This window comes from Nelumbo nucifera, chromosome 3 (assembly GCF_055504915.1).
Source record: "Nelumbo nucifera cultivar China Antique chromosome 3, China Antique-T2T, whole genome shotgun sequence".
Classification (NCBI taxonomy): Eukaryota; Viridiplantae; Streptophyta; class Magnoliopsida; order Proteales; family Nelumbonaceae; genus Nelumbo; species Nelumbo nucifera.
In genome coordinates this window covers 63,655,644-63,672,828 of record NC_142651.1, presented here as the reverse complement: position 1 = coordinate 63,672,828, position 17,185 = coordinate 63,655,644, and the positions used below count along the sequence as shown (strand labels likewise).

Here is a 17,185-nt window from a genome sequence, read left to right as displayed (position 1 = left end):
ATACTATATTAATATATTACAGTATAACAATATAAATTATTCCATTAATAATTCCTATTTAACATTTCAAATAAAATATTTATAAAAAAAAAATTAACAAAAAATAAAAACAAAAGAATAAATGAATTACTTTATAATATAAAGCATAAAATATTAACTAGTTAGTATCTTTAAAATATTTATTAAAATCAGAAAATGTTTATTAAATTTTATACTAAATCATAATTTATTATAAATTTAGTATTAAAAATCATAATAAATTCATTAAGTTTTATAAGAAATCAGAATTTATCATAATCTTAATACTACAAAAAGGAGAATCAATTTATTAAATTTATAATAAAACATAGTGTATTATAACTAATATTTAAAAAATCAGAATAAATGTATTTCTATTTACTAGTGTGCAATAAATAAATCAGAAATAAAAATAAGAAAAGAAAATATCGGATAACCTTGTAAAAACATCAAAATGCATAATAAATTAGTAAATCGTGACTTACTAATTTGTTACTGATCTTAGTTTCTTAGCTTTATATAATGGTTGGGAATAAGATAATAGTCTAGAAATATGTATTAATGCTTCTTTTATCATTTTACAAAATATCATTGCATATTTCCACATATTTCATAATATTTCCACAATGTCTCTAATTTTTACAATATTTCCCCTCAACATTTCCAACATATGTCCCATATTTTGGTAGATGTACCAAGCTTGTTTGCTTCAACAACCCTTGTGTGGCCAAAACAATGGGGAAGAATCATGTAGAGATGTACTAGAGCTGCTATAGCTTACAAAAAATGCGAAAAAAGGAATTCAAGAATATTTATGGAAAAGGAAAGAAGGAACTCATAATTGAATGTAACACTTCTAAGGTGGCTCATTGATGTAAAGGTGTTTTGTTTTGATTGATAAAGTTTTATTTGAGTGCCCATTTCTTTGTTCCTTTCTTGCGAGTTGCAGGAGAGTGGACAACCAGAGGTCATATTTTGATGAGTTAGTTTTCTTCCTTTATATTTTTCGGTGCTCAATATCTGATTTCAAGGTGATCTTTTGCTGGCTGAATCAGCTGTCTGGCTACAAATAGGGGTAATCTGGCAGTTATACATTGCATTCATAAATGACATGAAAAGGCCATTACCCAAATAGGGTTTCACATATAGGGTTTCCTTTATAATTTTTGGTGCACAAAGCACAATATCTGATTTCAAGGTGATCATTTGCTGGCTGGATCAGCTGTCTGGCTACAAACGGGGGTAATCTGGCAGCTATATATTGCATTCATAAATGACATAAAAAAGGCTATTACCCAATCTTGGCCCGAACTATCTGGGAGGGGTGGACTGGCTATGGTAAGCATACCATAAAAAGCTTGGTATGAGGTAAGCATAAAATCCTATATCATACAGCTGATGATTTTAATACATCGAAGTGAGATTCAATATTCAAGTAAGGTATGATCTCCTCGACCAATTTGCAGATTAAAAAGCAGTTGAAGTCAAGTGGGCATCCATTGACCACAGAAACTGACATAAAATACTAAGTAACATACTACATATGATTTGATAAGGAGATAACTGCCCTCTCAAAATTATTATACCCAAATAGAAATAGAAACATCAAATTTCAGGGACCTGATTATTAATCAAGAAAGGACGTAATTACCATCCAATTCTTTTTGAAGCTTTGACAGATTATTGTTAGTATCTTCTATTTTTGTCTCTACCACGTTCACTTCTTTTTCTGCTTCAATGTACTTTGAGTTCAAATCATTGAATTCCTTTCTGAGGGACCTGCAGCAGGAACATTTTCATGCTAAGAACAAAATGAAAAGCTGACAGAGGATCAAAAACAATGTAAAACCATCCTTCGTAATGCACCACATATTACTGCAGAAGCCAATGGCATTCCTGAACATCTTATTCAGAAACAAAAAGAAAAAATAAAATAAAGTTGCATCAACCAAGACCCATCAAGAAAAGAGATTTGAAGGAACATTAGAAAGGATTTCACCAACGTTCAAAATTTCGATACAATATGCCCCGTATCAGGCATATAGTATCGTATCGGAGGCTTAACGATACGCCCCCTACAGGGGTCGTATCGGGGTGTGACCTGGTTCATGGGGTAGACCAGCCTTACACCAACCCCTCTGAACCAGTTTCAAAGAAAAAAAGGTGGGCGAGCTTCGATCCCCTACTGGCGTATCAGCCCATATCGATGTTTTGAACCTTGGATTTCACACAAGGCAAATTTCTGAAACAAATCATAAAATTTGGCACAAAAATAAAGGCAAGCATAATATAAATGATATAAAGTAGAATGAATTTAATTCATGGTTCTTGTTCAATGTGATCTGACTAGAAATATGATAAGTTTCACATTTTGTTGTGGTTTAGAAAATCCCCAGGGAGGAACCACAAGGGGCTAAGTAGGAAATAAACAAATAATGTTTTTAGTAACTAACCAGATTCACTAAAAAGCAATGTTTTAAAACGTGGAGGCATGACGCAAGGCGTTCCACTACCTAGAGGCATGAGGCGTAGTTCAAAATGCAAGAGGCGTAAGCCTCCCGAACACAAGGAGGCATAAGCCTCCTTAAGAGGAGGGGGGTTAGGAGGAGGAAGGGGAGGAGGATGAAGAGGAAGGGGGGACCTCACTTTTTCTTTATTTTTAATAAAATCTTTTATATTAAGAAGAACAAAGATGCATAACATCAGTCCTAAAACCAGCCTCCACTAAAAATGGTGCAGTGTATAAGTGAAGCTGATTCAGCAACACAGTTTTCAGCAAAACTGCAACCCAACTACTTCGATCGAACTAGGGAAGGTGAACCTGAAATTCCTCTAAATTTTTCTTGCAAAGATCAGAAGAAAACTGATTTCTATCAATCCTTGAAAGCCTAGGTCGTGATAGGGTTTCTTAGGAGACAAAAGAGAACAAAAGAGAACAAGAGAGAGAGGTCTCCTAATCGGATTCACCCTGTTCTTCTTTTATCTCCTTATGGAGCACTCTCTTAATCAAATTAGGAGATTATCCAAACCTAATTTGGATCTGGACTCTATTAAGAGATAAGCTTTATCCTCTTAAAAGGATGGGTGCACCATACCCATTTCCAAACCCAGATTTGACCTAGAGCTAAGTTGTCATGTGGCAGTTTAATCTTATTAATTATGGGCTTTAGGCCCATTTCCTTCAAAGGCCCACAACCCAAGATGTTGCATGGCCAACTTAGGCCTAATTTGTATGGCATGGGACCCTACAATGACCTCACATAACTCCACATGGGTTCGGCCCAGCCTCTATTAAAAGGCTTAGCCGAATTTACTGCTAAATGCAATGAACCCCTGAACACATCACTATGGGCTCAATATGGACCCAACATTTACACCTAAATGATCATTGAATTCAGCCATCCTGTGAAGATCCAAGGATAATGAACTTAAATAAGATAAAGCCCACCAGGTAATCAGCCCTGTAATGGTCTTTTACACTTAACCTCTCAGCCCATAATGATCACAACATTGCCCAACAAGGAATGACCTCTCCACTGACTGCAAGGTACAGTGTCACACTCTATGCTTGAATGGATCCCGGAAATTAAAACCTTTTGCAAACATTTTTCATAAAACATAATATATCATATAAATATATTATGCAAAAACAAATCTCAAACACAGTTGAAATCCACTACCGGCCATCAGAGAGAGTATAAGCCCTATCATTCACTTTGCCCGACAAAGGGGCCGATCCTATCACTATTACCACCCACTCAGATGAATTCTTAGACTGCCCCAACATACCCAGGTTTTGACCCTTGATGGATCTCACTAATTGGCATATCAAAAATAGACCAATCAACACCCAGTGCAGTACTATAATCAAGTCTAGGGGTTATGTGTAACTTTCCAGTTTTGCCCATCAATATCCAAAGTCCAAGGCATAATTGGAAAATGCTTCGGGTTCAGTGTTTCATCCAGACACACACTGCATGTGCTTTGGGTGTAACCCTAACAACTGAGACAAGCTACTCCAACTTCTTTGGTAGCACACATCAATGTCAGCCTTGGCATGATAAACTCCCCAAGTCTCTCCAACTACTAAGAACATTCTAAACTAACACAAGTCTCATAAGTGTCCAGTTTAAAGGGTAATTTCAAAAAAGCATACCAATATCAACATGAAACAATAATATACTTTTATTCATTTACAATAAATGCATCTGTACATCAATATGGTTGGAGCTAAGGGCATACACTGCCTAACATTTTGAATCATTTTATTGGACTAAAACAAGGTCTCCACCCCCTTCTTTTGTTCTTAAATTTCTTGCATGTTTTCAATTTTTTTCTCATTATTGGTGTCTGAAACAGGGGCGGAACAAGGGCTTCGCACCTTCTTTCATTCTTCTTTTATTGTAGTATCTTTTCACCAGCTTTTCTAGGTCTAGAAATAGGGGCGTCGCCCCCTTCTTTTGTTCTTAATCTGTTGCATTTTTTCATCTTTTTTTGTTCTCATCATTGTTGTTTGAAGCAGGGGCTATGCCCCTTCTTTTCTTCTTCATATTTCTTCTTTTATTTTAATATTTTTTCACCAGCTTTTCTAGGTCTAGAACAGAGGCTCCGCCCCCTACTTATCTTCTTCATTTTCTTCTTTTATTTTACTATTTGTTCCCTATGTTTTGTTAATCTAAAATAGGGGCTCCGCCCCCTTTAGTTCTTTTAAGTTCTAACTTCTAACTTGTAAGTTGCAACTCTAATATATTGTTTTGCCTACTTGAAGCAACACTGCAAGAAACACAAAAACTAAAGTAAGTACAAAATACATAAAACCAAAAAACTAGTTCATAAGGGGTAAAAATCCATTGGCAAGCCTTATTTTTAAATTCCACCGCCTAAGCAAGGGCTAGGCGCCCACCTAGGCACCTGGGCGCCCCATGGCCACCTAGCCTCGCATTGGCACCTTGAAAACTATGACTAAGATCATGTAGGAGTGACTAGATCCAAATAACCTCACTGCCTACTGAGGACATTGCTCTATATTCTGCTTTAATGGATGGCCTAGAGACAGCTTGTTGCTTCTAACATGTCCAAGAAATTAGAAGGACATCCCCACCCTATGGTCGATCGCCTAGCATCTGGACAACCAGCTCAGTGGCCCTAATCAACATTATAAGCTGATAGTTGAAGAGATGAGGTAGATGGGAAGAACACACCATAGGAAACGGTCCCCTAAATGTATCTGATGATATAGTGCTTAGCTGTCATGTGAGGTTGACGGGGAGCAAAGACAAATTGGCTTACAATCTAGACTGCAAAAGAGATGTTTGGGTGCATCATTGTGAAGTAGATAAGACAGCCAACAAGCCGATGATAGAGAGTGGCATCTTCTAAAAGAAGACCATCATCGTTACTCAACTTCAAATTAACTTCCAGTGGGGTATCACCAATCATAGTGTTTCTGAGATGAGAAAGCTTGACCAGGTCAGTGGCATATTTCTACTAATTAAGGAAATAGTCACTAGAGTTGTGATGAACTTCCAAGCCCAAGAAATATGTAACTGGTCCTAGATTTTTCATCTTAAAGGATTGAGTAAGAATATGTTTGAGAAGATGTATACTATCTTGATCATCTCTGGTTATGAGAATGTCATCAACATATAAGAGCAACAAGGTAATAATACCTTGAAAACGTTGTAAGGTAAAGAGGGAGTAATCCAAAGAACTTTGAATAAACCCAACATCGTTGATAATAGATTGAAACCTTTCAACCAGGAATGAGGGGCCTGTTTAAGGCCATAAAGAGATTTCTTAAGTGTGCAAACAAGATGAGGCTCATTATAATAGCCAGGAGGATGTTTCATGTACATTGTCTCTTTCAAATCTCCATGCAAGAAAGCATTCTTTACATCCATTTGGTGAATAACCCAACTCTTCAATACTAAAACAACCAGAAGGAGAAGGACCATGGTCATCTTGGCCACTTAAGCAAATGTCTCCTCATAGTCAATCCCATATTCCTACTTGAATCTCTAAGCAACCAATCTAGCCTTGTATCTGTCCAAACTGCCATCAGACTTCAATTGAACTAAATATACCCACCATCTTCCTATAATTGAAACATTGGGAGGATGAACTAACTCCCAAGTGTCATTCTCAAGGAGAACAGCTATCTCAATGCCAACGGCATCTCTACAATGAGTGTGAACTACGACTTGCTGGTAAGACCTAGGAATATCTGTAGTGGACAGCATTGTAGAAAAAGAACTATGGTCTGAGGGAACACCATAACGATTAGGTGGTCTAGAGACTAGTGGAATGACGTAAGGTAGGAACATCAGTTAAAGGAATATCAATATCAACAAGAGGGGATGGCATACCTATAGGGATAGGGGTAGACGTTGTACCATGCTCTAGAGGAGGAGAGCTTGGGAGCATTGGGGCTGAAGTTGTAATCTACTTTCTGAAATAACTCTGATGAGTGACTAAGAAAGAGATGGTGTTATCTACTTTCTGAAATAACTCTGATGAGTGACTAAGAAAGAGATGGTGCTTCTAAAATACCTACAGGCTCAAATTATTGCAGAATAGATACTAAAGGAGCAGAAAAATTGGTGATGTGTTGAAAAATGAGACTTTCAAGAAATATCACATTCCGAGGATTCTAGTCCGATGAGATTGTGGATCATAACATATGAACCCTTTATGATCAGGGCTATATCCCAGGAAGAAACATAAAGCAAACTGAGCAAATAACTTAGTACGCTCATGTGGAGGAAGATGAACAAAAATAGATACAACCGAATACATGAGACTAGATAAGTGGAAGGAGTTTTGAAAAGGGACTGATGTGGGGACAAGTTACCAAGATGAAAGAAAATCAATAAGATGCACAGAAGTGCTGATAGCCTCCACCCAAAAGGTAGCTGGAGCATAAGAGTCTAGAAGGGTTCTAACAACACTTATGATATGGGCCATTTTTTCGTTCAGCAAGGACAAGACTTCTGGGACGGTATACCATGATGTTGCAAGTAGGCTTGAAATTCCCCCATCAATGTACTCTCCCCCTGAGTCTAAACATAGAGTATGAATGGTGGCATTAAACTATGTGGCAACCCTGGCATAAAACAGCTTGAACATAGCAAAACCATCTGATTTCTTATGAAGAAAATATATCCATGTATAACCTGTATGATCATCAATAAAGGTTATAAAATATCTTAATCCCATTTAGGAAATCACTGTAGATGACCAAACATCACTATGCAATAACTGAAACGGTACAGTAACACGAGTAGAAGTAGGAAATGGTAAAACATGACCTTTACTCAAGCAACAAGACATGCAAGTTTTATCAATATTCTTTGAAACAAAAGCAGATAAAGGCAAACATCCAAATGAAATAAGTGAAACAAGTTTCTTTGCAAAAGGATGGCCTAAACGACGGTGTCAAATATTCCAATCATAATTACAAGACAAGAAAATAGTAGAAAGTAAACAAGAGGAACAAATTGCAGGAGATGCTAGCTTCTTCTCAATTTCTAGAGCGAATAACCACCCCAATATATGCCCCTTCCCCTTCACCTCCCCAGTGTACTAGTCCTTTATTAGGCAACCATCATGTGAGAAGGTGACAAAATGACCATGTTCAACAAGTTGACCAACAAATATTAAATTGGTAATAAGTCTAAGAACAAATAAAGTTTGAGACAACCTTAAGGGGGAAGAGCAAGAAGTGGACAAGGTAACATCATTACAACCTACAATATCAAGTTTCTCACCATTGGTTGTGACAATGTGTTAATTAAAGGGGAGAGGGTAAGAAGACTGATCAAAAGTGGCTCCTATCATATGATTGGAAGCACCAGAATCTATGATCTAGAGATGATTAGGAGAGGCACAAGGGTAGGTACACTTACCAGACAAGCCAAAAGCAGAAAAGGAAAGGAAATTGCTGAGGACATCAATTGTCGAATTTTCTCTTCAGTCATAACATTTGTAGTATCATTATTGATCTGAGTTATAGAAGATGAAGCATCATCTAATCCTTCAACTTAAGTTTGATAAGCCTTGGGTTGATTCTTCTTTCCACCACATGGATTTCCTTTAGGTGGTCATGTGGGGCATTCAGTGATGATATGTCCAAATTTCTTGCAATAAGTACATGTGTTCTTCCTACAATGGGATACCACATGAACAAACACAATCTCTATTCCATCACTCTTCACATTCATTGCTGATTAAGTGATTATCCCGGTTTCTTCTCTAACCAATTCACCAAGAATAGTATCAAGAGTTGGTTAAGTGTCTCTACATAGAATGTTCGATCTTATTTCTCATATCCAAGACAGAGATACATCAAGAAATGCATTACTTTCCTCCTATCGAAATGTTCCTTCAGTGTCTTAACACAGCAAGCCGAAGACATCTCTCCAATGTGAATAAGCTCATATTCAGTCCAAAGATTGACAAAGCCAGCATAGTACTCCTAACTTTCCTTTCACCATGACTGTAAGAAACTATCTCAGTTTCAATCTAATATTGTCTTGAGATGTTAGACTGCTGATAAACCTTTTCCAGATATTCGTATATTTCCTTGGTTGTCCACAGACCCCTCATAGTGATAGCAACATCTATAGTGACTAAGCTAAGGATCTAGGATGCAATCTGGGCATTATTAATCTTCCAAGTCTGCAGCCCTTCTGCACCAGTTGCTTCAGGCATGGCGGTGGTTCCATCAATATGCCCCCACAAACCCTTTTCATCAACATAGAACTAATGGAACTGGCATAAGGCATAGTTGGCTCCATCAAACTTCATAGGAAGCACATCACCAATTTCAAATGTCATTGTAAGAAATAAAATGGAGAAAATAACCTCTAACAGGCCAGAAACAAGTATAAATTGTGTTAACGGTCCAAAAGAGGAAGGTTCACAGATGAACCGAACAAGAGAAGGTAACCCTAGCAAACCAGATCAGATCTTCACTAAAATTTAAGGGATGGAGGCCTAGGGCGACACTACATCCAGAGTTTCAGATCAAATGGATCAGCCACTTCAGAGAAATCATCAAGATACTAACCTGAATGTCATCCCAATCCAGGAAGAACAGGTTTGCTTGTCTTGATCAGAACAGTCCAGGAAGAAAAACCATACAATAGTCCAAGAAGGCAGAAAGAGAAGCTTAACTGATGCTGAATGAAAGAGAAGAAGAACAAAGGTAGCTCTTATACACCTCCATAAAATTTTGCCCCTTCTTTTCTGCCAGCTAACAAAGGTAGGATCTAACAAGCTTTTTATGTTTGGTGGGGGATTCCACCTACACCCAAATAAGGAAAGAAACCATTCCCAAATTGGAAAAACAAAAGGACAGGAACTTAATAATGGGAAGACTCACCATTAGCGTTACAGGGAAGACAGAAATAAGCACCACATAGGTCTTTTCCTCCTCTGTACCAAAACTAAACAGAAAACATACAGCCAAACAATCACCGATCCACAGTATCTCCCCCCCTCCAAAAAAAATAATAAAAAAGGTGATGTGCCAGATCCGACAAACCACACTTTCAGATAACCGCTGAAAAGGATAAAACCCACATACAAGCCCAACTCTAACAGATAAATAAAATAACACATACACAAACATCCCTAACAGATATTCAAAACCCTCTTTCCCTTTCTTCTCCCCACCCTTGTTCCCCTTGTGACATTAAGCACCCTCAGGAATTCCTCATTAGGATTAGCTACCATCCAGGTCCCAACCCAATATACCTCGCTAAAGCCACCATTCATCACCTGAAATCTCACTCCTGCCGACTCTACCTCCATTCTCATTCACTTAAACTCCATAAACATCATATGCTTGCACATTAATACTTATAAAGAAAAAGGCCAATATTGTTGCTGATATAAAAAAAAAAAAAAAAAAAAAAAAAAAAAAAAAAACATTGTAACCAAGTCATGGTCCACCACCACCCCCAAGCCAAGGTCATTGGCCCTATCCACCTTCACCACCTCCTTTCTAGAAACCAGTGGTTTGAAACTACCATTCACAAAGGAGGTTGACTGGTCAATCAGACAAATGACCAGGTCCTAAGCTTTCAATGGTTTTGATCATTTCACCAGGCTAACCTAGTTAAATTGCTAAATCAACCATACACAGCCAGCCATCTGGATAAACAACTGGGACAGTTTTTAGAAAACAGCTAGAAATTGATCGCAAGCTTTATTAGATACAAAAAGAATCTAATTACAAGAGGTATCCAGGCCAACAAATTAATGACCCTTCACTTGTAAACAATTCCAAGGGAGATGCTTCACTGGCCACCTCCTCAGCCACCCTCAAGTCATAAATTATTCATGCAATATTAAATAAATGCTCAAAAATAGTTATTTAAAAAAAATAAAAGGAATGTTTTAATAAAGGTGGCTACTAAATAATATATGAATGTAATTGCAGAATTTTATATTATCATTGGAACATCATCTACCATTAGTTTTTGTTACACAAATAATCTTATACTTCTTAAGTTAATCTAACATTATGGATTCACAATTTTTTTGTCAAAATATGTACTTGAATTTTAATTTTTTAATATGGAATTATTGATTTGATTCTTAGATACCAAAGGAAACTCCAATAGCATATGCTTCCGCATATTTACTTTATATTCCTTGTTCTCATATGATATTTTATAACAACGCGATAATATAAGTGCACATTTATGCTTCTTTTTATCACTTCTTAAAATATCATTAAATATTTCCAAGGGTTTCACAATGCTTACCTCATTTCCATAATTTTTACAATATTTCTATATGATATTTCCAATATTTCCAGCATGTCTCCTATTCTTAGGGCATTGTCATTTCCATCAATACCAGCACTTTAGGCCTTGATTGTCATGTCAATGTTTAAATCACAGCTATGCAGTTATCTCAAGAATAAAACACATTTAGGATACAGATCGAATGAGTTCAGGAACAACTCTAGGGCTCGTGTGATTTCTTTCTTCAAATCTTTGTCAGAAGGAAGTCTCCCTTTGAGCACCCCCCTGATCCTATCCTTGTACTCGTCTACTCTGAAATAAATAGAATGTGTCAGTCTCCAAAAACCAACCTGAAGAAGAATATGTAGATTATATCTTCAAGGAACATTATGAACAACAAATACTAAACCAAAAAATAAAAATGAAAAAAAAGTCTTGCATCTTTCTATGTTTCTTCTTTTGACTTTCCAATTCCTCCTTCTTCCAACTAAGCTTCGCTCTATCTTCCAAATCACGAGCCATGAAGTCCTTCTCTTGATTAAGAACTCTAATTTTCTGTTCTAAGCTATAAATTTCAGTCCTTAGTTGCTCAATATTTGAGTCAAACTCTCTTTCTTCAAGTTGACGTGCCTTCCTCTCGACCTCAATTTTCTACAAGTTGATTGAGAAGAAAATGAAGCAATCATGAAAGATGATAAGAATAAGCTAGGCTGTGAAATTAAGCAACAATACTTAAACAGGAGTTCACCAGCTTATTTTCCCTTTCATCAATGTGAGACAAATTGAAGTTAGAAAGCTGTGATTCCTCTGCATCGCGCTCCCTCTCAAGCTCTTTAATACGGTTCAGATTGGATTCCTGGAGCAAGAATATAAATTGAATATTCTGCCTTCAAACACAAAGAATATGACATAGAAATGGACAGACCACATGCATCCTGAAAAACACACCTTCCGTATTATTATACTCTTCTTCTGAGCTTCCATTTCAGTAAAACACTTATTTGCAGCAAGGTAACTATTCCATAGCGCCTCTAATTCCATTTCGTTTGATCTCTGAAACAATTTTCAACACAAATTTAAGATCCACAATATAAAGAAATAACTAAGCTCTGACAAGTATTAAAATACAAAAAAGTAAATCCGAAAGTAGGTGAAAAAATACAACTAGAACAAATCATTCAAGTAATAGGAAAACAAAGCCCAAAGGACAGTACAAATGTTTTATATATCAATAACAAAACTTTTAGTAAAGATCAACAGAGGACATATGCAAGTAATGGACCTCTCATACTGGATACACAAAAAGCAAATCCAACTTGGCAACATAGGGCTACAAAACAACATGGACAGGAAGAAACAGTAAAGTGGTCTACTACTGAGGATTCTGTGAGACTGGCATTAATTTGGGAGGAATTAATGGAAAGAACAGTTAGAGTGGAACAAGGAAAACCAAGCTTTACTAAAGGTAAAGGGAGAGGATGCAGAGGCAGAAATTTGAATGAGAAAATTTGATGGTTGTTGGCCATTCAGCTTAGGGGTTTAACTGGGTTTTGTCTGGAATATGGTGTCTAAGAAGCTTTGTTAGTCTGATTTTGTGAGTTTGGTTATGTTCGAAGAAGGGCTGTTAGGGGATCTTTCTTCTTCCAAGAAACTGGCAGTTACTTCAGTGAAAAAATCTGTTATCTTGTACTGTTGATCCCCCTCCAAATCCTTATGTGATCAATTGATTTTTGATGGATGCAGTTGTTAGACAGTTTTGTATGCCCTTAGCTTCAATCATTTTGATGTACTTTTGTTGTTTAGTGGAAATAAATAAAGTGCATGTTTGATTCATGTTGTTTGGTTTAATTCTGTGTAAAACCCTAAAACTGGACATTTGTAGAGACTCATGTTAGTTTTAAATGTTCACAGCCGTTGGATAAGTCTGGGGAGATTTATCCTGCCAAGGCTGATACTGGTGTGCCACCAAGTGTTGGGATGGCCTGTCTCAGCCATCAAGGTAAGACCCGAGGCACATACAGCATGGGATTACTTGAATCCTTGAACCGGACCAGATTTCCAGTCTTGCCCTGGACCTTGGAGATAGATGGGCAAAACTGGAAAGTTACACCTGACCCCTAGACTCGATTGTGACACTTCACTAGGTGTTGGATCAGGCTGCCTTTGATATGCCAATCAGTGAGATCCTTAGTGGGGATCAAAACCTGGGTATGTTGGGGCAGTTTGAGAATTCATCTGAGTGGGTGGTCATAGTGACAGAATCAGCCACTTTGTCGGACAAAGGGTAATGATCGGGAATGCACTCTCTCTGATGGAAACCAAACTGCCGGCAGTTGATTTCAATCGTTGGAATTTTGTTTTTGCAAAATTAATATATTTACATATATATGTACGGTTTCAAAATGTTTGCAAATGGTTTTAATTCCCGGGATCCATGTGAGAGGAGAGTGCGGCACTGTTCCTTGCAGCCGAGGGAGAGGTCCTCTCTTGTCGGGCAGTGCTTGATCATTAAGGGCTGAGAGGTTAAGTGTAAGACCATTTAGGACAATACCTGATGGGCTAATCTTGCACCTGCCCACAGTCCCTGGGTTTTTATAAGATGGCTTGGCCCAGGGACCACTTAATGTAAGTGTTGGGCCCATAGGGTTCATACGATGGACTCAAGGGGTTCATTGAGATTTTCAGTGAATTTGGCTGGGCCTTCTATTAAAGGCTGGGCCGAACCCATGTGGCTGGTGTGTAGATCAATGCTTGGGTCCCACGCCATACAAAGAAGCCCAACTGGGCAGCAGATTGGAAACTAATTAAACACTGAATACTTAATGGGCCTAAAGCCCATTTCGAAGTGGGCTGATATGATCACCCATCAATGGGGCGAATTTGAGATTGAAGTTAGCAAAAAGGATTGGGCTCTTAGCCTTATCCACTCTTAGAGACCAAATTCAAATCAGATTTGAATCTGGTAACCTCCTGATAAGATCAGGAGTAAGCTAACTCTATCTGGGAAAAGGATTAAGAATATCCCCTATCCAAATACTGATTTGGATTGGGATAACTCCTAATTAGGAGATTTCTTAATCAAGAAGAAAGGAGGAGATTTCGAATGTACCAAGAGGGAGAGAAATCAGATTTCGATCCAAGGGGTTTTGGTAAGCAAGAAGGGTTCCTGCGATTTGAGATTAGATCTCATACTCTCCAGAAAAGAAAACAGTTCAGCCTTTTCGTTTCTAGAGATCTCCTCCTGCCGCCGCCATCTGTATTGTTGCAAGATTCGATCTTTGCAGAAAAGAAAGTCAAGAAACCAGTTCTTGACATCAGTCTTGCAAGAAAGACTGAAAGAATTCAGTGTTTAGTACATCCAGGGGATTCTTGTGAAGGATCCAGTGTGTAGGACGCACCCTGCTGGTTCTGTTCCATCCACAGCTGTGTCATCTTCAGCAGGGACAGATCTTGGAGCATTCTTTGGGCGTGAACACCAACTTTGGGAGATACTGCTTCTCCGGATCAGGTATAATCCTCCCATTTATCTTTTGGTACAGATCTGGTTTGATTAGGGTTCAAGTAGATCCTTGAATATTGTATTCTAAATTCAGGGAATATGATTCCCAGTTGGGAGAAGGTAGGAAATTTTTGAAATTCGCCCCACCCATTCCGCAACCTTCATGGCGTCCATTAGATGGATCCTACCATTCTTTCAGCAGTATGGGGAACCCATGGCCATCTGGAGTAGGGAGAATTTTCAGAAATTGGAAACGAACATTTTGTGCCTAAACTATGGCATCATTATTGGTCTCCAGTTGGATAAATCATGGCTTTGGCAATTGGCAGAACAACTGAGAACAAATTATAGATGGTTTCCTAGATCAGAAAACCCTATCACTGATGGTCTAGCTAAACAAGGATTAAATCAGAGGGAATTGTTTTGGGGAGTGATCGATCAAGGGTGAACACAGTTCATGTATAGTGAGTATAAGAAGGCTAGCTAAGACGAGTCACTATAGTGGATGTAAAGAAAACCATGCTGTAAATATTACTCAACTATTAACAAAAGTGATTGTTGCTGATCAAAAAAGAAAGAAAACTAGGGGGCGGGAGGGGGCCTTGTTATGTTAATATGAAATGGAGATACAAAGACAATGGACATTTGTTTGTATATAAATCATAGAATAGAATAAAACAAACAAGATGGAGCCTATGTTAATTTGAATATAACAAATATAAATAGGAAAAGGGAAAGTGTGTATGTGCAAATGATAACATGATAGACATTAATGATTAAAAGAGATAAATTAAAGAAAATTTAAGGGTAGATCTCCCTTTCTGCCAAAAATGGAAACACACTCCATAGAAAGCATATCACACTTCCATTGTCATCTTGATGATACCTTTCGTCTTGTTGCCCTAAACCTATTTCATTACTCTTTGAATTGAAAACTTTCTATGATGCTATTCTACCCCCTTTCACATTCATCTGCACAAGAGATAAGGTATAGTTGTGCTATACCAAAACTTGCTTCATACCCCATAAAGGGCAGGGCAATGCACAAGGCTCTAACCAATGTGGGGTGTGGCGAGGGACAGATATACACAGCCTTACCCCTGCACATACAGAGGTTATTTCCAAGCTCTATACCCCATACAAAGTACCAATTGAAGCACAAGGTGATGCCTATGTGGTTACATTATATATAGCTTGAATCATGACAGAAAAAATCTCGCGAAAAAAAGAATCATGACAAATTATTTTTTAAATATACAAAAATTCTATTTATAAACAGAAGAAAAAAGAAAGAACAAAAATACATGAGCTTTCCAGCCCAAACCAAGAAATATAACCCAAATGGTAGATATACAAATATACAAAGCTTCCAACCAACAAACAACCCAAGAGCAAAGAGAAGAACCCAACCCAACTCCAAAACTAATCCTCAATGAAACAGCACTAGTTCTATCTCAAAAGGACCCCCAGGCATAGCACTTCACACTCTCCAGACCAAAACAAAAGAGCAGAAAACCTGAACCAAAATCAACAAAATGTGCATGTTCACTTGCCTCTCCTACTCCTATCCCTTCCTCCTATACTTTTAGTGGAACCCCTAGACATATTGGTGCCACAAACTTTAACTTGGGATTAGGGAATTAGGCAACAGGCCATTTTTCTTCCTGCCCCTCCCTCAAGCAACACCAAGCTGGCAGGGCCAACACAAATGTTAGAAATTGTATGCCCACAGCTCCTACAGGAGTCACTTAAACTAATATTTGTTATTGAATAAATTATTTTTATCAATAACAGTAAACAGAACCAATTTTATTAATTAAGAAGGGAAATAACGGGTACAAGAACAAAAAGGGGAGTGATATTGTTATTTAATAAATTCAGTTCATCATTATTTCATGTGTATATGGTATGTTTCTATGTAATACACCTTAAACAGATAAACTTGACATTTATGAGACTTATATTAGCTTAAAATATTCTCAGCTGATTGATTAAATTGGGGACTTTATAGTGCCAAGGCTGACACTCTTGTACTACCAAAATGGTGGAGCAATTTGTCACAACTGCTCGGGTTAAACCTAAGGTACAATGAGTGGGTGTTTGAGAAACACTGAACGGGATCATTTTCAGTTAAACCCTAGACCTTAGAGACAAAAGGTAAAACTAAAAAATTGCATTTAATCCCTTAACTTAATAATGATACTACACTAGGTGTTAGACTGATCTGCTTCTGATGTGCCAACCAATGAGATCCTCTTAGGTTCAAATACTTGGTTATGTTGGAGCAAATTGGAAAGATGTTTTAGTGAGTAACTCAAGGTTCAAAGTATCAATACGTATCGGGTCGTATCGTCCCGATACGTATCACACCAGGAGCTTCCCGATATGCCCCTACAAAGTGTGTATCAAGGTTTTGACCGGTTCAGGGGGTGGATGGACCTTAAACCGGCCCCTCTGAACCAGATTTGGAAAAACAAAACTAAAAAAAAATAAAAATAAAAAAAAAGCTATTGATACTGCCCGATACTCCTCTACCGGCGTATCGAGCGAATCAATATTTTGAACCTTGGAGTAATTATTGTGATAAGATCAGCCACTTCGTCAAATAAAGAGAAAATCCCGGTTACACTATCTGATGGAAACCTAAAAACTATCAATGGTGGATTTCAACTTGTCTTGAAATCAGTTTTGCAAAATGTATTTATATTTATAAATAGTTTATTTTGATAAAAAGTGTGCAAATAGGTTTAATCCCAGGATCCATTGAGTAGAGGGTGTAGCACTGTATTTGGCAGTTAGGAAAGAGGTCCAACCATATTGGTAGTGTTATGATATTATTCGCTAAGAGGTTTTATGCAAGTGTCTTCTTAGGCCTTAAAATACCTGGTGGACATTAACTCAGCCCAAATTAATA

At 37.6% G+C, this 17,185-nt stretch overlaps 1 protein-coding gene across 3 annotated transcripts in view; it reads right to left on the bottom strand.

The window, feature by feature from the left end:
• Positions 1-17,185, bottom strand: part of RAD50 (DNA repair-recombination protein (RAD50)) — a 134,885-nt gene that overhangs the window by 79,676 nt on the left and 38,024 nt on the right. For all 3 annotated transcript variants that reach the window (XR_016083943.1, XM_088900808.1, XM_010275775.3), the window contains exons 9-13: positions 11,721-11,825; positions 11,521-11,628; positions 11,212-11,423; positions 10,992-11,084; positions 1,670-1,797 (exon numbers count right to left, since the gene is read on the bottom strand). Coding sequence is in view for 2 of the 3 variants with exons in the window: in XM_088900808.1 (XP_088756934.1) it covers positions 1,670-1,797; positions 10,992-11,084; positions 11,212-11,423; positions 11,521-11,628; positions 11,721-11,825 (646 nt within the window). In the remaining variant the exon portion in view is untranslated. The remainder of the gene's footprint in view (positions 1-1,669; positions 1,798-10,991; positions 11,085-11,211; positions 11,424-11,520; positions 11,629-11,720; positions 11,826-17,185) is intronic.